Here is a 27,791-nt window from a genome sequence, read left to right on the forward strand (position 1 = left end):
TCTGGCTTCTATGTTTTATTACCTACGCATTGTAATAAAGCGGGCACTTGTGAACTTGTGTACTTAGTCCAACAATTTAAATTCACTTTCTGTAATTATGTTGGAGAAGACAATCAAAGAAAGCACCAGATAAAAATAGTGCGATCAATAAGATTTAAGAAATGGGTAGCCACAACAGCCTTGTTGCACTTGTAGTAAGTAGTTTTCCAGCTGATAGAAGTACTGTAGTTTTTGGGTTATTATCTATACTTTTAATACTAAGTTTTTATTATTTGTAAATGTTTCAGCGTGCGAACATTAAACAAAATAACCATTCACTGACAGATTTTATTATACCGAAAAGCTGTTTGAAAGAGTATGAGCCTACTGAAAACTTAATTCTATTGCTTACCAAACACATGTTAAACAGGATTCTTCAGCTTTTATTAAGAGCTAACTGTATGCTCTTTACTATTGAAGGTCTTTTGGCATAACGTGATCGCTAGCCACATTGAGGAAGCTTACAAGCCTAGTGTTACCATCTTGAGAGTTTTTTAACGTTATAGATCAGCATTTAACAAAGGTGAAATTTTTCTAAGATACTGTGATGCTAAATGGAAAGGATATGATATAAATATTCCAACATTATCTTCAAAATAAAGCATTTACCGGATAAAGAGAGCATTTCTAAATAGATCCAATTATTTTAATAAAATTTGTATTTATATTAGCATTGAGATACTTCAATTATCTTAATTTGCATTAGCTCATATTTTTCTCTTAGAAGAACACCATCTCACTAACGATCTACAAGCTAAACTCTCTACAAGTATTTCCTTTTTTCTATTTTTATGGGCGCTCATATACGATTTTCCTATTCACATCTCACGAAAATGAGAAGAAAATTTCTAACAAACACATATTTTCACGGCGCTTTTCGCTAACCAGCCGCCTGTTTGACGTTGTTTCGCTTGTGAAGTCGATCGAGCGGACAGTTGGCTGGTTAGTTGTGTTCGTGCCGTGGTGTTGTTGAGAACGTTTTCATGTCCGTGCTGTGCGCCGTCTTGCGTGTTTATGCGTTTTGTGCGTAATGTTGTTGTTTAACATCCACTATATATATATAAGTAAAATTTAAATAAAAATTCTCAACACAACAATACATAGCTTTTGAGTAAAAAGGAGGACCAAGCATCACATACCTACATGAAGCTAATGTTGATACGCCTTAGTAACCGTTACCGGCAGCTAATTCAAAGTGAATGCGAATAATCGAGTGTTTATTTACTGTGTATATAAGAAAAAGTGATCAACTCTCATGCTGAAGCCGTTTATTTATCATTAATATGTGCTCTTAATTATTTTGCAAAAAGTTTATTCAAAGTTGCGCAATCGGCTGTGTTATGTGCATTATTTAGGCGATATGAAGATATCGCTGAAATGCTCTCCAAGGTGTGAAAGGGTTCTTTCGTTCTTATATAATACATTTATGTATGTCTGTACAGGATGTGGCATCGTCATTTAATAGAACACGCTCAAGCTCTTGGTCGATCATATGCAAAGACGCCAGTTTTTATAAATTTACATGCGTTGTTGGCGATTTATTTTCGTTCGCGACCTCAAAAGTCTTGTTACCGCCCATCCGTTGCACCGCGAATTCGAAGCATTTGCACCTGTAATGTAAATATGTAATTGTGCGAGCCATAAATGCAATGCCGTTGACTTGACTGCGCATAAAAGATGTTTTTCGTGGACTATACTAGCTATTAAAAATGTTTCGGATCTTTTTTTATATATATGTACGTATGTAGGTGTAGAGTATGTGTGTGCCCATTTCGCTTGCCAGCGTCACAATGTGTCGGTCGGAAACTTAAAAATAAAAATCTTAAATTGTGATAAATTTATAAAAGAAAATTATTTAAAAACGAGAGTGTTTTTTGCACCACGAAGGCATCAGCGAACGCTGTGCGTGCGTTTGTGTTAGCTGTCGGACGTTGTAAAATGTGTAAAGAATAAATAAATTTGTATTTTTAAACGCATTATTATAGATGCACAAACAAAAGTAGTTGGCAAATATTTTACGCACATATTCAGTGTAATTTAGGATGCGTGCTGCTTGTAGTTACTCACAAATTGCATGTAAAAAGAGACCAGTCTCATCTACAATAAACCTGTCGTGTGGGTGAAATTATAATCATAATTTTCTTATGATAATCAATATTTTGCTCAACAAATCCAACAGAACTTCTCGATATGCAATAGTTTTGTATACACCACATACAGCCATCCGATATTGCACTGCTATGTTTTTCTTTGCTTTAAAAATCCTAAAACCTTTAAAAATCCATTTATCGTCTCAATTCGCTGAATTCCTTTGCAATTGATTCAAAATTGTTTAAAGGCCGCGTAGATAATATGAACGATAAGTCCATAACGCATGTAGTTTCGTACTGGAATGATAACTTAAGAACACCTCTACATTGTCTTTTTCATAATCATATTTTATTTTTTGATTTAAGGAAAATATCGATTTCCAAAAGTAGTTTTTTGCTTCAATATACCATACGAGCAGTAGATGATTACCTCTTCAAAGCAAACAGAGTTGATTAGTAAAAATGAAGAACTGTTAAGAAATATATTTCATCCAGTAAAAATGAATTATTTCATTTGGTGTTTTACTAGTAAATATCGTATATGATAATTTTTATAATCAATTTTTAGGATCTCAAATCAAAAAAATTTATTATATATGTATGTATATCCTTTTATGAATGTGAATAAATGTGTTTCCGAAACGGCTTTAAGAAACCTTTGAAACAACGACAAAATTCGTGAGTGAACGTGATTCAATGTTATTCAAACGAAATTTGAAAAGAGTGAAAGTTGAAGTCACATGCTGACTTAAATATCGAACAAAGTTCAATATACCAATGTGTGATAGCCGTGGATCACCTGTGATTTTCCTCCAGCAATCATGAGTGATACCGGTGATCGCGATCCGCCGGGTAAAACACCACCCGAAATAGCTAGCAACGGTAAGCCGCAAAGTGGTGAAACGCAAGACTCGTCTCGACAATATCAACGGCGACCGCAAGCCGCTAACCCTCCTAATGCGACTGTACTGCCACCGCAACCGCACGAGCTGACCGCCGAGTGGACGGTTCGTGCGCAGCTAACATTTGCTCGAGCCGGCGAAAAAGTGCAGCGCGAATTTAGCTCAAACGATCCAGTAAATCCTGTGCGTGTGGTGTACAAATGGTCTGCATTTGACTCACCACTACCGCCGGACGATGATGACGACGCCGACGTTGACCTCTTAGACGATTCTTCGTCTTCAACTTTGCACAAGCGAAACTCATTTGCCAGTCGTGGATCACGTCAATCTACACCGCTAAAGGTGAGCCACATCGCATATCGATGCATACATACACAAATACATAGAAACTTTTGTACTCATAGACCACACAACACACCCGTCGTTGGCAGCAACAGCCGCACGAAAGTTTTCGTTCGACCACTTCATCAACCAATGCTGACCCAGGTGGAGGCGATTCGGCGTTCAGCGGCTCGAATACTTCTAAACAACGTCAACGACCCTACCAGCGGCAAACTCCAACCGCAAGCGCCAGTGGTCCGAATACAATGGGCGCTATTTACGGGACGCGCTGCCGCAGTACGTGCAACATTGTCGTCTCAGCCGTTGCAGATTTTCTACCCACAAATCATGAAACTAGCGATGGCGTGACATCCACCCAAACAACGGCAAATAAAGACTTCATGATGAGCAGTGGGGGCGGATTAGGAGGTGCGACGACACATGTCAAAGCATCAGCGACAGACTTTATACCGGAAGAAGAAGCCGATCCGTTTGTATTCAATACAACGGCGTCGTACACTGTTCTACCTCAAGCGGTAATAGTTAATTAAAAATGAAATGAAATAAATAAGAAAACAAGCAAGGGCATCCAAAGAGTCGGGGCGGATGTAACTATATGTAAACTTGTAAAATCATAAAAACTTTCGACGTATTCCGTGATTTCCAAATATTTAAGCAGCGGAGGATTTAAGTAAAGTGTTTCAACAAATCAGTGGGCGGGCGGCAACCGGGCTGTTTTTTTCATCCATCCGTTTTTGTGCTTCAGCGCCAACATGCATCCGTTAGTGTATATTTTGCGCTTAATCCATTTTAATCTCCACGTTGTCTAAGCGAATCCCACATTCCCTCTGATCGACACTTACCACACCGCTCCTCGCCTAATTAATTACTCGCTCATTGCGTGCAAGCAGCCACTTGAAGACAATGAATATTTATTGGACTTTGTTTTTGTGGCTCCTCTTTCGGTTTTTTTCCCCCTATAATTTTTGCAGTGCTATTGTTACCCTTCCCCTCATCGGCCAAAAGTGCCAAACAAAAAAATAAATGGCTCGCTGATTCGATGATGACTTTGTAATCACGTTAGGAGTTCATTCGCTTTTGGCACAAAAGCCAAAATGTATCCAATAGATTTTTATGAATCGATTTGATTCTGTTCATGCAGTTAACAATCTGTTCTAATAGCGCTGTGCAAGTGTCTCATTGATTGTCTTTAAGCATTGATTAATTCTTTGGTCCTCCGCCGACTCTGTGTGATACCATCAGTATGTATTTGGAAAGCGATACGTGTAAATTATATTTTATTTGTTGTTGTTTTATGTATACATTAGTCCATCGATTCTACCATATCCACTGGGTCGAAGAATTTCACCACAATCGGTAAAGTACTGGCCCTTCGTGACGCTTTCTCACAGACAAGCGATACGGAGACAAAATATTTTGAAGAGCGTGAACGTGAATACGAACGTCGCCGGTATGCTAATAGCCGTAGTCCGATCGATCGTCGAATAGGACAGCATCAACAGAAGGAACGAAAGTCATATGAACAGCGTCGTGCCACCACAGAAGGTTTACTTCTATCTCCTAGTGGTCATTCTGGCGGCGGTGATTCCTATGTAGACGAGGCAAACTCATTTATGGTAAGTTCACTTCGATGATGGTTGGAAATTTGCTCGGACTAATTGACGTTTTTACTTCACTTGGACTTTCCTTAACAACAATATTAGCTTTAAAAATTCCTTTACTTCAGACACTTCTCGAAATGAAGCTAACTAAATATATATATATTATATATATATTTTTTTTTTCAAATACTTATCCCTTTCTATCAGCATTTGGCTAAAAAAAATAATCTGAAATACTAGTAGCATCCATTTTTGAGAAAGACAAGAATGTACGGCAGACTTCTCTCCAAAAATATGCCAAAAATCTTTATACAAATATCTAACTGTATGTTTTCTTTAGCCTTCGTTTTTAACATCCCCATCGCATACATTCAAATCTGCCTCTATGCCGCGTATACCAACAATGCCAGAACAGACACGATCCCAACAGGAGCAACAACAACAAACACTTGCCTCCAAGCAAAAGTCAAATTCAAATGAACCACTGAAGAAACCGCGAACGGTACACATTGATGTCTATTGCACAGGATCTGAAGATGAAGAAGAGGAAGAGGAGGGAGCTGAAGGAGAAGATGAGGGCGATCATGCCGATGCCGAGGCATCCGCTAGCTCTAATGAAGACGATGAGAATGCAAGTAAACGTTATGACTTGGAATCAAATTCCACACCACAAACCGTTTTTGACAACGAACAGCTGTTGCTCAAGCACAGGCGCATTACGGGACAAATCCTGCCACGTCGCTTACAACAACCATCAACACGCGCCGATCCCCAAACCACGAAAGTTCCGAAAACGGAAAACACAGGTGACTTGGATCTTGGACATGCCATAACCAAGTCCAGCACTGCTGAAGAGGTATCCGAATCCAAGCAATTACTATTTCGAAAGCACATTGGCGATCAACGTGCCGCCAAATTGGCAGTGCTACGTCAAAAGTATATGCGTCAGCCCAGTGACGATGCCATCAGCTCAAACTATCCCAACTCATCGCGTTCGACGGTGCGCGACGCCACGTGTAGTAGCATTGCTTCGAGCGTAGTCACCTCATCCCAAACTGAATATCCAGACTCCCCATGGAAGGACACTGAGGACCAAGAAGAAATATACTCACTTGCGAAGTCGGACAGTTTTGAATATGAAAACACCACCGATCGGTTGCGCATAAAGCAGATGGAACGCTTCTGGTCGCGCACATCCTCTATGGATGAGCCAAGCGGTCAAGGTCAAATGTTATCAGGCTCTCCAGTACGTGGTCATATGCACGGAGCTTTCTTACAACCCATATCGGAAGTTAGCTCACAACGGAACTCACCATTTAAGACGCCCCTTACACGCTATGACCCTTTGCCTTCCGATTCTGAAATGTTTTCGGAAACATCTGACATTTACTATACATATCCTGGCGCAACTGCAACAACCACTACCCTGCATTCTTCGCCTGCATACCTGGAGCAAACATCACATTTTCCTCGCAATCGTCCCGGGTTTTTGCAATTTTTCGGCCCATCTACCTCACCGAATCTACAACAACAAACACGTGTTTCGTCCCAGTCGCCAAACACTGCACGCGAGGTGACATCACCACCGCACGCCCATTTGCTGTACACAGGTTATCAACCTTACCTACAGCGTTGGAAAAGCGAGACGCGTGATAATCTCTCCACACAGGACACCTCGTCGCCTGCAGATCACAGTAGCTGTGCTGGATCACCGCCGCTAACGTCACGACAAATTTCGCCAGCATTTCAAAGAAGTGGCAGTGAGGCTCCGCCAACAACATCTTCAGCGGCGACATTCCAGCAGTCGCCAATGATTGCGCGACGTTTCGAAATGAAACACGAAAGCTCTGCAATAAGCGAAGCGTCTACAACCCACTCTGGCTACACGCCAGAGCACTTGTTAAAGGCGAAGAAATTCGGAACGGTAGTAAGTGCAGCGCGTAAGCCGGGTCATCATGTGGGACCAACAAAGAATCCGAGTTGTGCTTGTGAGAGCTGTCAGCGTTGGCTTGCCGAACGTTTTCAGGTACGCGGACGTGCTTTCTCTTTGGGAGAGCGTCCTATACTGCGGCGTCCCACTTGAGGGAGTGGATATCATAAATTAAGAATGAATGCTCACTGCCATATATTTAATTAAGGTTTAGTCTTAACGGAACTTCAAACCCAATATTAAATTGCATTTATGTTACATAAATGATTAAAAAAAAACATAACGATTAGGTGTCAATGTAATGCTGATTAATCGTAAAATGGTTAAGCAGCTTTCCAGCACATTTCAACCTCAATACATACCAAAATTAACTTTCATAGAATCCGAAATACTTAATACTCATTTATGTACCGATTGTTTGTACCTATAACTTAAAGTGAATTACGTGTAAAACTAATATTTGTGTAAATGTTAAGAAGAAAATGGAGAGACTTATTAAAGTTTAAACAAAATGTTCCTCAATTTCCCAGCTGAATTGTAAAAGTACCAAATAAAATCTAAATTCTTTATATAAAATAGCTTTTGTACTTTTTATTTGGAAGTATTCAGTAGTTCGCAGATCCAGAATGTTCGTAGATTTTCCAAAAATTTTGGAGCACATTATAACTATCTGAACCGGGTTTTTTGGGGGCCATCCGAAATACCGTTTTCATGAAGATTCTTGCCAATGAGTACTGTACAGGAATGATGATTTCATCACTGAAGAGCGATAATTTTGTTTGAAAATTGATGATTATGTTCTTGATCGCTATACTGTGAATTCTTCACCATTGGCAGACTAAGTTTCGCTAGGTAAGTATTCAATATAATTAATGTTTGTTCACAGTTATTGTTTTAAAGTGAATTCATTTACACTAATTTCAAACCAGGTCTTGTTTAGCATTTTTAATTATATTACCTCCGTGGTTTTAGGTTTAAGTGGTATAAAATATAGTAAGGTAAATCAATCCAAAAACAATAATTTATTCGTTTACTTATTAAACTAAATATTATTCAAAAATTATATGATTTATAATTAATATTTGGCATTCTGTATTCTGCTAACAGGCAAACATACGTCTTAGTGAGTCTTCACGTAAGCTGGATCTCCTAAGGCATTCGCTTGACTTGCGACGTCTGGAATTGCCCGTGGATTCACCGGCCGCACACCAACTAAAATCGGAGCTGCAGTCGGTACAGCAAGCTTCGTCGCCAATTCCAGTCACTTACACATCTCTGCAACCCTTTCACGGCGGTCTTTTGGGCGGAAAACCATACCAACAGGTCTCGTCACTCGGCCGTTGCGCCAGCGTATCCGGTAAGCTGGAAGTGCGTCTGATGGGGTGCCAAGATTTACTCGAAGACGTGCCTGGACGTTCGCGACGCGATAAAGATAACAATTCCAGTCCGGGAGATTTGCGCAGCTTCGTTAAGGGTGTAACGTCCCGGAGCAGTTCGAAAAGTTATTCAGTCAAGGATGAGACATCGTCTGAAATAATGGCTGTCATAAAGCTAGATAATATAACAGTGGCGCAGACTTCTTGGAAGCCCTGCTCGCAACAGGCTTGGGATCAGCGCTTCTCCATCGATCTAGATCGCTCGCGTGAACTGGAAATCGGAGTTTACTGGCACGACTGGCGCTCCTTATGCGCTGTAAAATTCTTGCGTTTAGAAGAGTTCATCGACGATGTGAGACATGGTATGGCACTGCAATTGGAGCCGCAAGGTCTGCTATTTGCCGAAATCAAATTCCTCAATCCGATGATATCGCAAAAACCGAAGTTGCGTCGCCAGCGTATGATATTCAATAAACAACAAGTGAAGAATATACCACGTGCCAAGCAAATGAACATCAATGTGGCCACATGGGGTCGTTTGCTGAAGCGCAATACACCCTCCAGCTCGCACCTCGCCACCGAAGGCACAACGCGCGGCAATTCACGCGACAGCGAATCACCCATTTCACGCTCACCATCGTCCGGCACCATCGATGCCGAACCCGAACCGTATTCACCCGGCCAGCAGGCACGAAATTTGGAATATGATCCTGAAGCGGGTCTGCACGATCACGTCGAAACACCTGGCGAATGCCCTGATCCCGAAGTGAGCGGTCTGAGTGGCATGCGACCACTTTCGATGCAGGGCATTGCAGTGCTGCCACCGGAAGTGCCTTCACAAACTACACAGTCTTCTACACAACAGCAGCAGCAACAGCAACAGCAGCAGCAGCAACATCATTTGTCTACGAAAAACAATAATTTGCATTTGCAGATCGCCGGGAAGCATGGCTCAATGACGACTGCTGAAATTGTCAGCGGCTTGTCGATGGGCTCGAGACCCACTTCGAAATTGCCAACACCCACGCAAACGCAGCCGCCACCCATTCCGGCAACCGCGCCACCTAAACTCGATCCAGAGGTAAGTGATAATGTGCAAACAACAACAACAAAAGCAAATGCTTTACTCATAGAAAACATCGAAAATTGTATGAACAAAACTTCAAGCAGGATTTTGTTTACTGTTGTAGTTATTAATTTGTAATTTTTGTTTAGTACTCGTATGCCAGCTATATATTGCTCGGTTCCGTTATGTTAGCTTATTGAGTAACTGTGTGATATTTTGCCGTTTTAAGTGGAATTGGTGTTTGTTGTTGCTCTTGTATTAGGCTATTGTAAATATCTAGACGTGTTGAAATCAGTAAATGTAACGGTGTTGGAATATTGTTGAAGCAAAATTATTATTTTTTAACCATTTAACAAAATTGAACAAATTTATAACGAAATTAATACATTTCTTCAAATTAAATAAATATGTAGACTTTTGGCTAAAAACTTATTTTAGGTATTTTCTATAAAAGTTTTTAATTTCGAAACTAGCACTAAATGAGCAATTTTGACTTGAGAACTGTAGATAAAATTCAATACTAAATCTTACGTTAGACTCGAACTCAAAACAGGACAATGGCGGTTTAACAGATGCTGGCGGTAGCTCTTAGTTGCATGCCTCATACATGATCATATTTTTCATGTCAACTGCGTTAAGTACCTATTAGTAATCATGGTTAAACTATGGAAGGTTGTTGGCAAAAATGTGTCTACGAGCGGTCTTTGGCCCGAGTGTTGAAACTTATCAGCCACTCCTGGCGGCCTCATAAGAAATTTAGTTGCAAATTTACTTTATTTTTTTTACGATTTGCTTAGGCCTAAAAGCCCTTGAAAATAGAGTAAGTCGGTATATAGTAGGTTCAGTTAAAATAAAGCCTGATGACAACTTATTTTCATTCATAGTATATTTATTGTAAATTTATCTCAAATACTGAGGCTGGTGTTTCAGAAGCCATCAAAAATACCAAACTCTAAACTTATTTCGTTGCTTCTTCGATAATGATAAGGGTCTCTAAAACTTTTGAATACCCATTCAAACTGAGCGATCCAAATCAAATCCTTTTATGGAAAATGTTTTTATTTGACAAGACGGAATTCAGCACAGATTATAGTCCAAGGCAACGCAAGAAACTCCGAATTAATTATTCAGATCGGACTACTTTAGCATATACTTAGCTGTCATACAAACTGACCGATAAAAATCCTGCTCTTCTGTGAAAACTCTTTCTTTTGTGAAGGTTATTATAGTTTTGGTGCCACAGAAATTAACATTTTTCTTGCCAATAATTTTTAGCAAAAGTCCCATATTTTCATAGAAAAATTAACTGTCAAAGGAGGCTCAGATTAAATGTGATTGAGACCACTACACGAAAGGTGTTTTCATTTACAATTATCAATAGTTAAACCATGATTGCTAAGTGCTTCGACTTTCATTTACTTTATAAATACAAACATTTGTAAATATATTATTTTGAAATCAAATCTATGCATATTATTGAATGCAATATATATACATACATATGTATATACCCGTATACTTTAGTTTATTACATAAATATTTCGTTTATAAATCTGTAAATTTAAGTTAGAGCTAAAACACCCCATTGTCTCTTCGTTAGCGATCCCCGCCCCCTCATGCATTTCGTACGCATTCTAGTTTTGTGTCATTTTTTGTGTTTGCGAATATGTTTTCTTTTTTTTTGTTAACCGACGACAGTTACAGAGCGCATTGCGTGAATTCGATTTCCTCAATCAAATGGACTCACAGCCCAATACACTGCAACGGCCGGTGCATCAATACAATCGACAACAACAACAACAACATCATGCGCAGCAGCAACCACCAACGCTGCAACCGAAGCCCCAGCAACAGCCCATACAGCAGCAGTACATTGCCTCGGCCGCCCAGCAAACACTCCAGCCATATCATACACCACTGCCCACTCAGCATCCAATGCCGTTGCACCAGTACCAACCACCAGGCGCTAGTGTTCAGGGTCGTCAGCAGGGTTCAATGCCAACAACTCCCGAAGCCAATAGCCAAACGGTGGCGCCACATTTCGTTAATGCAGCGGTGGCGAATAATAACAGTAAATACCATGTGCCGCATGTAGCACGCCAAACTAGTCAAAGTAGTTTCAGAAACCAGCTGCCGCAACAGCAACCGCAACAGCAACAGCAACAAAACTACAATACCAATAATAATAGCAATGCAAATGCGGCGGGTGGTGGCATGGCCAACATGTACCATCGTCCAGTGCTGGCCATGCCGCCGGTGATATTGATGGGCGGCGAATTGGGGGTCGGCGATATGACCAGCCCGATAATTGAGATGCCACCGTCACCAGCGCCAAGCGGATTGCCGATTGTGGAGTATCCCGATGACGATGAGTATGCGGCGCTCGATGTTGCGGCGACGAGTTACAGCACCGGTGCCGGTGATCGTTTCTGTGTCGAGGTTAGGATTTATATTATTTTTGTGTTTTTTATGTTTCATTGCTTTCTTGCACATTTTTTGTTTGTTTTAATAGTTTACAGTTATTTATGTTTGACGAGTTTTTCTTCCATACATACATACGAGTATGTACGGTTTAGGCGAGGCTGTAATGCCTGTTCGAATTTTTTAACTTGTCCAGCATGTTATTTACACATTTTCAATGTAACTCTTTAATATTAAATTTAAAAATTCGATTTCGGTTTTATGCTCAGCTTCAAAAATCACTAAACATTTGAAAAAAATTTTTCCTCCAGTTTTGGATTTTACTTTTTTTCGGTATTATATTAAATTGTTTTTTCGTTTGCTTTGTTTTTGAGTATATTTTTATCTTTATGTCTTCCGTGGAAACTTTTAACACAGTCAATATTTTAAACACGAGCGAGCATAGAAAGTAACACAAAATTCGAATTTTATCACTCAATTTGTTTATACATATTTCAAATATTACGTTTTTACTTGTAAATAATGTTGAACAGTCCACGGTTGTACTTTGTTGTTTATCTGTAAATAACCTCACTCGAAAAGCTGGGCTAGAAAACCACATCCTTCACAGCAGTTTGTGCTCATCTCTAAATCCCTTGTAATCACTTGTAATTAGCGTCCTAACTCCTTAAATGTTGCGTATAAATTGTTGAATTATTTCAAATAACCTGCACATAGTTATATAAGCATTGCATATAAATCACACGCCAGCGCTACTACACTCACACACACTTAAGTTTTGAAATGCTATTAATAATTATATAATATATTAATATCTGTGATGCTAAAACCGTTTCCGTCGAACTAATTCTTATTTTTATATACATTTTTATTTTGTCATAAAAAATCTGATTCGAAAATGGTGAAAATTTTAGAAGCCCTAAATATCTTGAACTTAATATATGGTTACAGTTATGGTTTGTATATAAGTAGTCACAAGGCGAGCTTCCATTGTGATTCAAACCGCAAAAATACTCAAATGAAATCTGCGTAGCTGTTGCATTTCGTATACCTATACATATAATATAATATAATAAATTACATACGGGAGGCTTATTTGCAAATGATTATTTTGTTTTACAATTTTAATGCCAGTACCGTTAAGAGGTTACATGGGTTTCGCCGAACAAAAACCGCCCTATTTTAAATAATTTTTTTTTTCATATAAAAAATTAAATATTTTATTCAAACTTTTTATTTCCGAAGCTACATATTTGATAAAGATTTTGTGAAATTTTCAAAGTAAAATATTCAAAACTCGGTCATTACAACGTCATTTCGGGCAGTCCCTCGGAAAAAAGGTGTTTCCGCGTTGACAGCAGATCAATAGTCAATTTCTCACAGGATCATCAAAGGTAAAAAAGAAAAAATTACGTGTTTGAACTAAGACCATTAACTAGGTATTTGGATGAGAAACAAAACAAAAAGAGTAAAAATTGCTTTGACGTTTTTACAAAAACATGCAAATTTTGGCGAAAATTTCTCGACGTTTTTAGTTTTTTTAATTGTTGTAAGTAAATCCTCCGCGACAAGACCTTGTAAATTATATCTCAAAGACATGTGTAAAATTTCATTACAACAAGATTGTTTGAGTATTTCGTGTGAAATCTTGACAACCGACTTGGAAAACACAGTTTCTAGAAAAACGAATTTAAAGTTTTAAGTGACTATATAGCTGACCTCAAGCGCGCAACTTTTCAAAGCTGTAACTCCAAAACAATTACTGGTATCAACTTGAGAATTTAGGACAATATTCTAGAGATATTATAGAATAATATATATAATATAGATAATTAAAAAAAAAATGTTATTTTTTTGAAGCAGTGAAACCCATGTAACCCCTTAGTATTACAAATAAAAAATTTTTTTAAATTTGCGTTTACTATTTAAGCAGCGTGTTGCAAACGAATGCTTAACTCGGAAAAATTATCCATGAGGTATATAACAACTGATTATATTTCAGCTGTTAAACAAATAATCCATTTTGTTTGTGTTTTGAAAGAGAGAAAGCGTTTCACCAAATTTCTTTGTCCTGTTTTCAACAGAACAGCGCTTATACTAGGTTGCTGTTTTAATGAAAAACCGCTAAGTAAAACAAAAGGACGCTCTATAAACATCATACATGTCGCATACAGGTCCTTTCCATTCGAATATTTTATACACCGCGACACATAGCTTCGGGTTTTTCGATCACCTAATACGTCACTATTAATGCCATAACACCTACGCCTTGTCAATCTTCAGTCTTCTACTTTTATGTTGCTGTTAATTGTTTATGATTCTGTTTAAAAATAACGAAATGCAAATAATACAAAATATTTATTCCTCGGTTGAGAAAGTCTTTGCAGTCGTCAATATTCAGGTGTGAAGATGCCGCGTTCACTTAATTTATATTCAATGTTCCAATGTCAAAACTGTTGAAATCGGCATTTTGCTCTATGAAATCGTCTTAAAATCATACAAAATATACTAAGTGTAATGCAGTCGACGCTGTGACGACAGCGAATGAATCGGCGACCACCGCTCGCCCACAGCCACACAGCTACAGGCGGAAACAGCACTCTAGCTATCAAAAAAGTGAAATTATTTTTATTTCATATAAATTAATACAATTTGTTGTTGCGTTTTGAATGGCGTTCTTAATTAAAAAAAATATATATATTATTGTTTTAATAAATAATATATTCATCATCTCTATTTTCCTGAAACTTTTATACATTTAACTTAATTCAAAAGCAATCTGCGTCTTGTATTATACGTGTGCATATCTGAAAAAAAATATTACTTCTCTCTCGTTAAGGCATTTAAAAACAAATATTTAAATATACATGCATACGTGCTTTCCGTTTAGGTGCGACATTTTGAAATGACAAGTTAAAAAGAGATGGGTCAAAAAAGCACTCGAACACAAAACAACACAGTGGCCTTCAAAGAAGAATTTTTAGTTATTTTCAAAAGAACCATCTTTCTTCCGCAAAAAATTAATTTAGAAAGTAAGAATATACGCGTACTTTACGTCCGACAGCTAATTTTTGGCATTGTATTTCTCAAACATATACAAAAAATACTCCGGTGAATTTAATAATAACTTCACCGGAAATCCATTATTTTTTGTTTAAATATTTTATAATATAATTCTTCAATGTATTATTTTTGGAATTTTCAACTGAGTCACTACACCCCAGGTCAAAGAAAATCTGGTGTATTTTACGTGATGAGAATCCCGGGAAGGCTGTTTACTTTTTGCGTTGTGAATATAACCAAATTAGGTTGCCGGGAACATATTTGGATTCACTGTTACTAGCGCCACCGATCGTTTTTATACAATTTATTTTATGTTTCCAAAACTAACACGGTCAGTCTGTAGTCGGGGACTCCAACCAAGCACTGATTAAACAAAATGTTTTTCGACCTAAAAAAACTTTTTTATTGTGTTATTTAATTCTATAACATCTCTAGAATATTGTCCTAAATTCTCAAGTTGATACCAGTAATTGTTTTGGAGATACAGCTTTAAAAAGTTGCTCGAGGTCAGCTCAGTTCAGATAGTCACTTAAAACTTTAAATGAGTTTTTCTAGAAACTGTGTTTTCAAAGTCGGTTGTCAAGATTACTCACGAACTACTCAACCGATCTTAATGAAATTTTACATATGTCTTTGAGATATAACTTACAAGGTCTTGCCGCGGAGGATTTACTTACAACTATTTAAAAAACGTCGTGAAATTTTCGCCAAAATTTGCATGTTTTTGTAAAAATGTTTACCAAAAATACAATTTTCACTTTATTTGTTTTTTCTTATCCCGAAACCTAGTTAATGGTCTTAGTTCAAACAAATATTTTTTTTCTTTTTTACTTTTGATGATCCTTTCAAAAATTCTGCTGTCAACGCGGAAGCACCTTTTTTCCGAGGGACTGCCCGAAATGACGTTGTAATGACCGAGTTTTGAATATTTTACTTTGAAAATTTCACAAAATCTTTATCAAATATGTAGCTTCGGAATTAAAAAGTTTGAATAAAATATTTAATTTTTATATGAAAAAAAATATTTAAAATAGGCCGTTTTTTGCTCGACGAAACTCATGTAAGCCCTTAAATCCCATTAGAAATTGAGTAAAATTGTTATTGTACTTGGAACTCGAACTGAAATATTTTACCGAAATAACTACAAGTATATACGAGCACATTTATTTTTATTGTAATCCAGAAACCAACTCACATTTACTTTAGGGCTAAGACATTTACCTAAATCGATTTTATATTCAAATAAGAAATCATCTCCATTTAAATGCACAACACTGTCGATATTATAATAACCGCCTCCACTTTTGTGCCGCTCTTCTACGGCGCTCGTTTGCTAATTCTTCTTATTTTTTTTTTACCGCTTCTATGCAGTCATAATTTCCCTGTGACAAAGGCGTATTGAGTGAAGAAGTTCGATTGGCGGTGGCGTTTGTCGCTCTGCTTTAGTTCTTCAAGATCACGGTCGTTAACAGTACAGTGTATGAGATTCTTTGCACTCGGTATTTTGTTGAATTTTTCGCAAACATTCAAATATTCAATAATTAAATTTTCGTCTCGCACTACATAGCGGCATACATTTAGGCGTCTCTCTCGATAATTAGTTTGTAACTAGTTTTTGTTTACCGTTCGGGTCGCTAATGTGTTGTCTGTGATCGTTAGCAATTGGGATTGCTGGAAATGTTGCCAACATTTCAATTAGTTGCAAGCGTTGTTAAGCAGCTGTGCACCTCCCAATTGCACCAGTATCAAAGCAATTCCAAGTCGAATAATAAACTGCTGAAATTCAAACGTTCGGCATTGACATCAGCGGCCGCCCTGCTCTGCCCAACAGTCTATGCTGCTCATGCTCCACCAGCTTTATTGCAGGCCTCCGCTGTAGGTTGCATATTTTTCTCCCACACCCACACAAGTGCGTCGTAGTATTATGTGTGTGTAAAAACTGTGATTACAATAAAATTACTAATAAAGCTAACTAAGAAAGCTAGTACGAAAACAAAAATTAAAAAACATGTAAATTATTAATAAATTAGCGAGGTGATCTACATTAAAGATGCTAAACTTTGTATTTACACGTTTTTGTTGTATGTGTGTTTATGCTTTTTTTTTTGTTTATATACATTTTTGTGGTCATATTTGATATATTCGTCACCTCTCTTCGCACCCATTCAACGTTTCTTCACCGTTTTGTGTTCCTAAATGTTCGTCTGTTCTTGTTCTGTACACATGTGTGTGTCTGTGTGTGTTTATTATTGTACATCTTCGCATATTTCATGCAGAATTTAAGATCAGCATAGCAAAAACAAAAGACACAAACTGAAAAACGCCTAATTTTCTTTTGCCTCTTGTATTTTGTGCATTTATACCGTTCGCAGGCGCATATCAATGTTGTACACATAACAATTGAACCTTTAACAACAACATCAACTACAACAACAAAAAGCATACACATTGCCGATAGTAAACAGAATGAGATTAACACTTCGCCAACAACAACAACTACAACAGCCACATCGGCAACACTAACTGATAATGAAATCGAAACCGAAATCGAACTTGAAACGAAGAGTCTAAGCGATTGCATAGAATCGAATAATAGTTCACCTCGAACTGAATCAATCACAGTGACGGAAGTGCACGACTATACAATTGAAAGTGAGAAATTAGGAACGAAAAGTGCTAATGAAAAACCAGTGCAGGTAAAGTGATCACTCGGATACACACATTCCCATGTATGCGCCGACTAGTGTTCGCCACTACCCATTTTTACTGCAGTAAACTTACAACCACATTCTGGTTGTGTTAAATTAGTATTTGAGAGGCTTGACAATCTCCCACAAGTAATTACTAGTTTGCAGTTTTTGCGTGAGAGTAATTCTGAGCTTACACCGCGTCTACCTTAAAAAAATGGGTCTTTCTACCAAGATTTCTGTGCAACATATCGCAATAGGCACCCATTTTGTATGCCTTTCTTCGTTTAATTTCATGTTCTAACGCTTGGATCATTTGTTGAAAAAGGTTAAATAAGTTTGCACTAACCTTTTAAAATCGGTACTTTTGTAGCGGTAGCATCAGGAAAAGACTCCTCCGTTCACGAAGTTACCAAATTGTTTCGGTTGTATGAAAAGCTTCGGCATTGAAAATTGAATCGTGCCCGCTAAATTGTATGTAAAGGAACATTATTTTAGATTCTTCAAATTCGAAATTGCACCAAATGACTTATAAACCGTTTGAACATAAATTTATAAATTCACAAGTTTCGTCTTTTGTCTTATGTGCTATTTCAATAGTCTTAAAAAATACGACACGTGTAATATTTCTTCACTTCACCAGCTGGTAGTGAAAAATTAAGAATACAAAAATGCCACGGGAAAGTGACAAAAATAAAATGAAAGCTTCTTTATGTTGAACCGCCGGCATTTTGGTTTACATTGCAACCACAGAAACAACAAAATATTTTTATATTTCACTTTTTTCCATTGTAATTTACCTGAATATCGTGGCTTTTTATTTTATTAATTTTAGACACTTCAACGTCAACAATAAAAAAGTAAACAGATTCAGCTGATAGAATGGCACAATTAAAAAAACATACCTCACCGTGTTGTATTTGTCGTATTTCAATTTTGCATGGAAAATAACAACAGAGTTGATATGATAGTCATAAAAATATAAGACAATGTGACACGTTGTGAATACCCTAAATATAAATTGATACGTTACGAATTTGCAATGTACTTAAAAACAACTGATATATATACTTTTTTTTTAAAGCGAAAATAATTGCAAGCTCCAAAATTGTGTATGCCGTTGACGCACTGCGTTGCATTAGAAAGTTCTATAAATATGTATAATATATGTGCCTTAAGAATCGACAAGTAGGCAGCTTTCCGCTTCGCTGTTGTGTTAAAATGTTCTATATATAATATATAATTTTTAATTTTTTTAATTATTAAACGAAAGCATTGCCTTAGAACCTAATTGAAATTACGTAAATATTTTGTTTTTAAACCAAAGTGTGTACTAATTATGATTCGTACCTTTTAGATTATACCACAATTTGGCAATTTATCAGTCAATAGCAACAGCAACAATAATCAACAACAAAAGCAATATGTGCCCGACTCACCGATTGTACAGGAGCCGCCAACACCCACCGTCTATGGACAGGCTGCGGTGCAGACGCCGCATTTCCCACAGGCTGCCCAACGTCAAAGCTATGCAGCACCACCTGCATCCGCTGCCTACCAGCAGCAACCCATCTACCAGAATCAATACGAGCTCAACGCGGCTGCAATGCCGCCGCCGCCAGCCGTGGGCACAGGTGGACGTCGCAATGTGGCACGAGGTTTACAGTACCGCGACTCTGCTTACGAGTCACGCCGCCAATCGCAGGCCATCGGCGGAGGCGGTGTGCCGGCAGGCTTGCTGTCCATTGAGAAGTTCCGGCTGCTAAGCGTGCTGGGTCGCGGACACTTTGGCAAAGTCATATTGTCGCAGTTGCGCAGCACCAACCAATATTATGCCATCAAGGCGTTGAAAAAGGGCGATATTATAGCACGCGACGAAGTTGAATCGCTGCTGAGTGAGAAGCGCATCTTCGAGGTAGCCAATGCGATGCGTCATCCATTTCTGGTCAATTTGTACGCGTGTTTCCAGACCGAAGTGAGTTGTTGCTATTTTATGTTTAGCGATTATAATTCTTCTTTTTTTTGTTTGGTTTTTGTAATGTCGTTTGATTGCATTTGCTTTTGCAGCAACACGTTTGCTTTGTTATGGAGTATGCGGCGGGTGGTGATCTGATGATGCACATTCACACCGACGTATTTTCGGAGCCGCGTGCGGTCTTCTACGCCGCTTGTGTTGTACTTGGGCTACAGTATTTGCATGAAAACAAAATCATATATCGTGATTTGAAACTGGATAATCTACTTTTGGACACAGATGGTGAGCGCATAGTCACGTGATAAGCTGCTAAACTTCATGTTTCCTCTAATCCAAACTAATTTTAGGTTATGTAAAAATTGCTGATTTTGGTTTGTGCAAGGAGGGCATGGGCTTTGGCGACCGGACGGGCACTTTCTGTGGCACACCCGAATTTTTGGCGCCCGAAGTGCTCACAGAGACGTCGTACACACGCGCCGTGGACTGGTGGGGTTTGGGCGTACTGATATTCGAAATGCTTGTCGGCGAGGTAAATGAGCTTATCAACAAACTTTGTGTAATATATAAAACACTATAACAATTGCAGTCTCCATTCCCCGGCGATGATGAGGAGGAAGTTTTCGACTCGATCGTTAACGATGAAGTGCGCTATCCGCGATTCCTGTCACTGGAGGCGATCGCCATTATGCGTCGGGTAAATTGAATATAGATTACAATAATACTTGTGCAATTACAAACGGGTGAACATCTTTTATACACATTTTAGTTATTGCGCAAGAATCCAGAACGCAGATTAGGTTCTTCGGAACGCGATGCGGAGGATGTGAAGAAGCAAGCGTTCTTCCGTTCAATCAGTTGGGATGATTTGTTGCTGCGTAAGGTGAAGCCGCCTTTTGTGCCGACAATAGTAAGTATTCACCCTAAAATGTATAAGATAACGATAAAAAATAATTAAAAATTTTCTTTCACAGAACCATCTTGAGGATGTGTCGAACTTCGATGAGGAATTCACCTCTGAAAAACCGCAGCTGACGCCTCCAAAAGAGCCACGACATTTGACTGACGAAGAGCAACTGTTCTTCCACGATTTTACATACACAGCCGACTGGTGTTGATATCTCGCAAATGCGCAGCTAAATTCATTGTAAAATATAGAGGAAAGCAACTCATCTACGCCAACTTGGAGAGCGAGAACGGTGTAAATGAATTCTCCCCTTTGGAACTATGGAGGAGAATTGTTGGTCGTTTGGACACTTATTTTTCAGTTTGAAATATTCGATTTTGTAAAATGTTTCGCTCTAACTTGTTCAAATGTTTGGTGTGACCATCGTTGTTTAATTCGATTTTGTATTAGTTTAAGTAAACAGTAATTTGAATAGAACACATAGTTCGGCTAAGTATACAAAACAATATGCATTATTACATAATAAAAGAAGCATGTTATTTAATAGAAACGTTATTTAAGAGAAAGTGAAAAATTATTTATAAAAAAAAAAACAATTATACATACATATACATATACTATATGCGAATAAACATACAAAAATATATACATGATTTATGTAGAGTTCATTAAAATATTAAAAATCGCGAAATTAAAGTTGGTTAAACTAAAAAGGATTTTCATTGATTGCTTTAATCAAATTTATAAAGAAACTCAACTAATTAAGTGAAGCTATTTTTTTAATGCTTGCAAACAAACAACCGACTAACAAAAGCAGCTATTTGAAAAATGTGCGCGTAAGAATGTATACAAAATATCGCGCGAAAATTGAAGAAAACTTCTATGCATTTTATTTGAAAAAAAATTGTGTAAAATGAGAAATGAAAGATTTTTAGTAGAAATAAAAATATTGTATTATGTTGAAGTCAAGAAATGTCTGCATGCCTTTAGACTAAGTGGAGTTTAATTTAAGTAAATTGTTGATTTTAACAAAAATTTGGATGCTAGACAAAAGTACATTTTACCGTTGCAAGTTTTTTTTTAGCCCATTTACCTAACAACTGGAAAAGTAAACTCGTTTGGCTAACAGAAAGTAACTGAGTTAGCAATTCTGCATAGCATCCACAAACAAAAAAATTGTTGTAAATATTTTTTGTCATTCTTACAACAAGTTTTACACACATACACACATGCATATACACAAGCAATAAATACTAAAAATAAAGTATGCGATAAATACGTATATAAATATACATACATAGCTATTTTCATATTATAATTATATACGGAAAATATGAAGCGAACATTGAAATGATACTGAAAACGACTTTACCAAGTCTAATCCACAATATAATCTTATATGTAAGGTTACGCTTTTCTGAATTTATAATGCAGTTAAAACAAGTAAAAAAAAAGTAAGCGGAAAATACAGTTTCCGTTTTGAAGAGTTCTACAAAAATTTGCTCAAAACTTAAACATAGTTTGCAGTTGTGGTAATAAAAAGCTGCAATTCCAAACTTAATTTTTTTGTTATTTTTATAAAGTAGAGCAACTTAAATTTTGAATTTATTTTAAATAATACTAAAGGTGCGACGAATTAAACGTCGTTGAAGTATTTTGCCCAAGAATGATATCAAAAATTAAAATTTTACCTTATTTACCGTTGGTTTTCATTTGTAGTTATAGACTTTCGATACATACATATTCAAACAACTAAACGGATTATTGTAAAATTTAGTGAAACTGATTGAAAACACTTTTGCTTGCTTTAAGCTATTTTGCGTATCTGCTTACACATGCATTATAATACTGTATTCATCATCTGTTTGTAATCGCATTATTTATAATTATTGTTTATAATATACATTTTCCCTATTAGTTATTACTTTGTTTTTGAATAATTTTAGTTTCTTATTTTAATTATGCTTAAACACTTATCAATGAAAATATTAATTTCAATTGTAATAAATACGTATTAAATTAACGGTTATTTTTTCAATGAATCATGTGTGGAAGTTGTTGTAGCGTTAAAAATTATTTATAAATACATAGGGGACCTTGGATATCAATATAAATATATATATATACCTATATACTCGTATAGGAATCGCCAACAAAATCTTTAGACATGAACTGACTGTAAGCACTGAATTGAAACAAAAACACAAACAATGTGCAATTAAACATATTTATTTTCACAAAAGTAAAATTCTTCACATTAGGTGTTAGAAGATGCGTTAATAGGGTATATTCCACCATGTACTATTCAAAGCTGTACATGCTTCGGTGGGTACATTGCGAAAGTGATAACCGGTGACAGCCTTATTTCCTCCCCAATTTGTTAACTTGCCAGTGGCATCATATAATTTTACCAACAACCAGAATTCGGTTGGACGAAGTGAATTGGCCAAGTTGCCATATGAAATGACTAAATCCCAACCTACGTAGCCGCCGGTTTCAGCTACATAATTGTGTATCAAACCCTCTACATCGAACCAACCACGTTGTGGTGCTCGTATGCTATTACCAGACAGCAGCAGTTTTCGATTAATCATAGGACTTAGTGGTACAAAATTATACGCCTGCAGTGTACCACCTAAAGACGGGGCCAATAGATGACCAGCTTCATCATTTTTGTCCCGCTCCAATTTTTGTAAATGTTCAAGTACGGCTTGAGGTTCTGGTGACTTCTCGCTCGTCAAATGTTTATGATGTATTTCAGCGTTCATTGACACAGTTAAGTCAATTGTTGAACCTTTCTTTAACTTCGAATAGGACTTGATGGCAGTTTTGCGATCATTAACCTTTACTGTTACATAGTAGTCATCTTTTACGATATCGGTTATGTAATCAGTGATGAAATTGAATTCAGTGCAGGCCTCATTGGAGCCGCCATAGTTCATTTGTCGCTCTATTCGTGGATATAAAACACCGCATCTCAGTTTTGATTCCTCGCTACAATATGATTTTGGATTGACTAGAATCGGGCAAAAAGGTGGTGTTTGTTGTACTTTTCGAATTATATAATTTTTATCATTCAAAAAATACATGTACTGAACGCCATCGATTTTAAATGGAAACGATAAATGGTAATAATCTTCCCATAGACCCACGGCATGCACCCTTCCCATTTTGCCATTTGGTTTAAATTCTTGTATGAACCAATCCTTTTTAGAGTTGTTCAAGCCATAATAGTATTGCTTGCCACGCATAGAAAATGGGTAATATTGTATAGGCTTTTTTCTACATTGTCCGTTTACGACCTCCTTACCCATTTTACCACCGCTGACGACTTCCTTTGTAGACCATCTAGCAGCATCGCTTAGGTAAATAAATTGCCTACCGTGAATCGAAAACGGAAATCCAAGGGTGTAATATTTTGGCCATTTTCCTTTATCAGTTTGTTTACCTACGGTTCCAACTGATGTCAATTGTTTCATGTACCAATTTTGAGATGAAACAGTCAGTACAAAATATTCACGATTAACATTAACTGGGAATATAAGATTGGGTGTTGAATCCCAATATCCCTTGGATGTCTCTTTACCTAAGCGTCCGCCGGTTAAGATTTCTTGAATAAACCAATAATTCGTTTCGGTAATGGCGTACAAATATTGTTTGCCTTGAACATTGTAAGAGAATCCCTTAATATAATAATATACGAATTTCCCTTTGTCTGTTTCCGGGCCAAATGTTCCATCACGTAATAATTCCTTGATGAACCAATTATACCCACCCAAGGCGAAAAAATAAGTTTTACCATCCATTTTGAGTTCAAAGCACAGTTCGTATTTTTCCGAAAAGTAACCGTTCTCGGTTTCATTCCTGATCGCCACTCCAATACAACTGACATTAGCAATCGCTAAAATAGCATATAACAACAACAACAACATTTTATGATACCACCAAGGTGTTATATCAGTTTTGACTTTCCTGGAGTTGAAAAATAAATTAATTTTGTTACTACTCTATCACTGCAGAGTTTCACACTGGCTTTAAACAACTTTGATATTCAGCAGGTAGCAGTACCGTTATCACATTGCACGTAAATTTTGTTACAAAAAGTTAGAGAAGTGCCGTCTTCTGCTAAACTCTCGGAAAGGAGCAAAATTAATGTTATTTCTGCCGTAGAAAACGGTTTTAAATTTTCGAATTGCAAATTTATTTCAAGAATTGGTTTCAATTTGCTAGTGCTGTAGCTATTCAACCGTTCTGGCGGAATAATGAATTAATGTTTAGGACCGTAACGAATATTAAATTTGTAATAAAAATCATAATGAATTGTAATGGAATTTAAATGTTTTCGATAAAGTTAATCGATTATTTTTCGTCGATAAAAAATAATAAAAAATTATGAATATTGTTATAAACAGTAATTTAAAGTGTTAAGAAAAATCATATAGAGTTCTAAGAATATTTGCTCAAAGCGAACATATTAAGTGTGTCAGTTTTATTTAGTTTTGAACATTAAAGTAACTATTACTAAATTAAAACTATTGAACATTTTAACTGTTCGAAACTATTATTCAATTGCATTTTAACTCATTTTATATGAAATTAGTTTTTATTTTTTCAAACTTAAATAATGGATAATTTGGATAATTAGTGCTACAATAATCCATTCCAAGGCCAAAATTTCCGTTACAAAAATGGCGGACAATACTTTTGCTTAAATCAACAAGAATATATAAATATATTTTATTATTTGGTAAATGATTTCTTTTACTTTTTGAGTATTTAGTGTTAAAAAATTATGCCAATTATATATTTTAGAACTTTTTTGATCTTGCAAATGAAAAAAAATAATAATAAAGTTGAAATTCATTTAAAAATACAATGCTATAATATTATAATTACGTGCCTAATTGCATATGAATGAAAAACCTCACACGAAGTGTATTTAAAAGTGCTAAATATTATATAAATCCCTTGAGAAAATAAATTACAAATTCATATGTAGTAAGAACAGTAACTCCAATAAGGCCATTAATATTTTGCCAGTTCAGACCCTATTTATAGAAATATATACATATTTAAAAAAAATAATAATAAAACATATTTTTACACTAAGATCATAAACGTATTAATTAAAAAGGATTAACAAATAAATGATTGTGTAATTAATAAAATTATAAATGCTTCATTGTCATAAATTGTGAAAATTAAATTTTCATATATGTAGTCATTACGTATTAATAAAGTTAAAAAAGTGATTCATATTAACACCAAAAATAGTTCCTATTTTATTTATAAATAAGCATAAAAACCACATTGACAATTTTTTTTTAACATTACATACATACAGTGAAGGAGAGAGTCTCTGCTACAATTTTTTGCAGATATTTTTCTCCAACAATTTATTACAATCAGCCCCGGGCTTCGCTTTTATATTTCGGAGACCAGTTACCGCCGAATGAATTATGGTAAGAAAACCACCGTTTTCCACAACAACTAGACGTGGGACGTGGTGTGTGTTATTCTATTTTTTGATTACCCCCGAAGATATTTGGTAATATAGAATATTTGATGATGTATCGCAAACGGCAAGTGTAATGTATGTACTGAAATATTAAGATAAGCTAAGGATCATATTTTCTACAATAATAGTTTACTTCTTTTTATCTATCATCCAAACACAGAAATTGTGAAAAAAACAGACTTGCCTTTTTTTTAGGAATTTCTGAATATTTTCAATATCGAGGAGGTTTAACGGTTGACTTGACAGAACAGGAATAAATGCTACAAAAGCGTCGTCACGTTTTCCTTGTAAATAAACTAAGTTCAAATCAGAATCATAACATTTTTCCAAATTCGTAACTCGGCTATCTATTAATACAAGATTTACATTATGTTTATTTTTTATTGCCATTAAAAGTCATTGAGCATATTTACCACATTGCAAGTCCAAAAACACTCGAGCGCCTAATGCACATTTCACCTGGTCCTTGCTGCCTAGCACTTGGAAATCTCGCAGCTGTAAAATATAAACAAAACAAAAACAGTTTCAGAGGCTTTGTTTCGCTGCGCGATAAAACTGTGGTTAATCACAGCTGTTCACTACGGCGCTAACACCAACCGTCTCAACCAAATTCATCGCAACTCTAGCTGTAGCTTTAGTCGAGTGTATGAGATTCAAATTGCAGCTGCTTTTCCACGCGCTGAAACTTATTCCGGCGGCTATAACATCAACCTTGAATTATAGATTAGCAGTTTATCCCAGAGTATGTTTTGCCAACTAAAGTACTCCTTACTTTACTTTTGCACTGCTATGCCGACGATAAGCGTTGCCAGCGCGTGTTGTTGATAAAAAAAATTGCACATGTTAACAGAATATAGCATTTACTTGTAAATTTCGACTTACTTTATTTTCTTGATGAAAATATGCTCTTCAATGTGTGAAATGATTTTTCGATATGTTAAAAATAAAATACTGAATTTTCGAATTTCTATCTCAAATAGTTTTATAGTAACAAAATTCGTTAGTGAAGCAGTTTTGTTAAATCAGTTTAATCAGTTTATCTTTCAAATCGTTTTTCTCAACTTATCACTGCAGCGGTGGGGGAACTTTTTTAGCGTCGCCGGAGATCGCGTGTACTTTTTTCAATAACCGTGAGTACAAATAGTTGAAATTTTTTTTCTTTATATCCCTACCTTTTGAACATTTTTGTTTCCTAGAAAATTTTTCGGTAAATGTATAGTTTAGTTATCCCAACTAAGGAGGCCTCAAAAATGACATTTTTTTTAAATCGTCTTATTTTTACGCGTAGATTACAAATCCGTGAGCGGAAAGTGAATGTTTTCAATATTTCTATTACATATTTTACATTTTTTCAAAAAAAAAAAAAATATCAAAAAAAAACGTTTTTTTTTTTTTTTTTATAAATATGCATTAAAAATAAAAAATTGTGATACATTTAAATTAATTGTTTTATTTTTTTCTTTGAAAAAATCACATATTGTTCAAGTTTTTTGGTGTATTTACTCCTCTTCTTCATAACGTTTCTGAAAATTTATATTCAAATATCAATGTTAATGCACTTTTATTGTGATATTATTAATAACACATACTCTGCATCGTGATGAAAATTATCATCGAGGTGGAGAGCAGCGAAAAGGAGTTTGACGCGATTGCATTATGAACACCCCGGTTTTGGACCGACCAGGGTTATTTTTTTGAAGCGCGGTCGAAGACCGCCATTGCGGAAAAGAGTTCAACGATCTACGATATTCGTCCATACCATCAGATCGAGGCGCAAATGAAAATGTGACTGTTACATTTCTTCTGTATATTTTTTTCATAAGAAAATGTTTAATACGCTCAACTGGTAATTACAGCTAAGTGATCTTAATTTTACA

The 27,791-nt window shown here is 36.4% G+C and overlaps 3 protein-coding genes across 19 annotated transcripts in view; 2 read left to right on the forward strand and 1 right to left on the reverse strand.

Annotated features, from left to right (window-relative positions):
• Pkn (serine/threonine-protein kinase N) overlaps window positions 1-22,419 on the forward strand; it is a 60,694-nt gene extending 38,275 nt beyond the window's left edge. For 6 of the 10 annotated variants that reach the window (XM_070108542.1, XM_070108545.1, XM_036367487.2 and 3 more), the window contains 9 exons: window positions 8,012-9,361; window positions 11,045-11,785; window positions 17,203-17,526; window positions 18,875-19,492; window positions 19,585-19,774; window positions 19,840-20,021; window positions 20,079-20,186; window positions 20,259-20,399; window positions 20,464-22,419. In XM_070108542.1, the coding sequence (XP_069964643.1) occupies window positions 8,012-9,361; window positions 11,045-11,785; window positions 17,203-17,526; window positions 18,875-19,492; window positions 19,585-19,774; window positions 19,840-20,021; window positions 20,079-20,186; window positions 20,259-20,399; window positions 20,464-20,607 (3,798 nt within the window). In that variant the 3' untranslated portion in view covers window positions 20,608-22,419. The remainder of the gene's footprint in view (window positions 1-8,011; window positions 9,362-11,044; window positions 11,786-17,202; window positions 17,527-18,874; window positions 19,493-19,584; window positions 19,775-19,839; window positions 20,022-20,078; window positions 20,187-20,258; window positions 20,400-20,463) is intronic. The other 4 variants (XM_014245944.3, XM_036367505.2, XM_036367513.2 and 1 more) reach the window with 4 other exon arrangements.
• Window positions 956-7,482, forward strand: LOC106626596 (mucin-12). 8 transcript variants are annotated; one of them, XM_036367644.2, is made up of 5 exons: window positions 956-1,062; window positions 2,698-3,373; window positions 3,436-3,888; window positions 4,681-4,989; window positions 5,315-7,482. In XM_036367644.2, the coding sequence occupies exons 2-5, from the start codon at window positions 2,951-2,953 to the stop codon at window positions 7,055-7,057; spliced, it is 2,928 nt and encodes a 975-aa protein (XP_036223537.2). In that variant the 5' UTR covers window positions 956-1,062; window positions 2,698-2,950; the 3' UTR covers window positions 7,058-7,482. The 8 variants fall into 8 exon arrangements, with proteins under 8 accessions (XP_036223537.2, XP_036223541.2, XP_014101911.2 ...); XM_036367648.2 differs by having other exon boundaries at window positions 963-1,062; window positions 2,782-3,373; XM_014246436.3 differs by having other exon boundaries at window positions 976-1,428.
• Window positions 22,420-25,648: 3,229 nt separating the features above from the next.
• Window positions 25,649-26,683, reverse strand: Tsen15 (tRNA splicing endonuclease subunit 15). Its single transcript, XM_014239434.3, has 4 exons — window positions 26,512-26,683; window positions 26,328-26,409; window positions 26,099-26,261; window positions 25,649-25,996 (listed from the first exon to the last, which is right to left on the reverse strand). Exons 1-4 carry the CDS (start codon window positions 26,527-26,529, stop codon window positions 25,915-25,917), a joined length of 345 nt encoding a protein of 114 aa, XP_014094909.2. The 5' UTR covers window positions 26,530-26,683; the 3' UTR covers window positions 25,649-25,914.
• Between the last annotated feature and the right edge of the window lie 1,108 nt (window positions 26,684-27,791).

The sequence above is a fragment of the Bactrocera oleae genome, chromosome 4, assembly GCF_042242935.1.
Source record: "Bactrocera oleae isolate idBacOlea1 chromosome 4, idBacOlea1, whole genome shotgun sequence".
NCBI classification, from domain to species: Eukaryota; Metazoa; Arthropoda; class Insecta; order Diptera; family Tephritidae; genus Bactrocera; species Bactrocera oleae.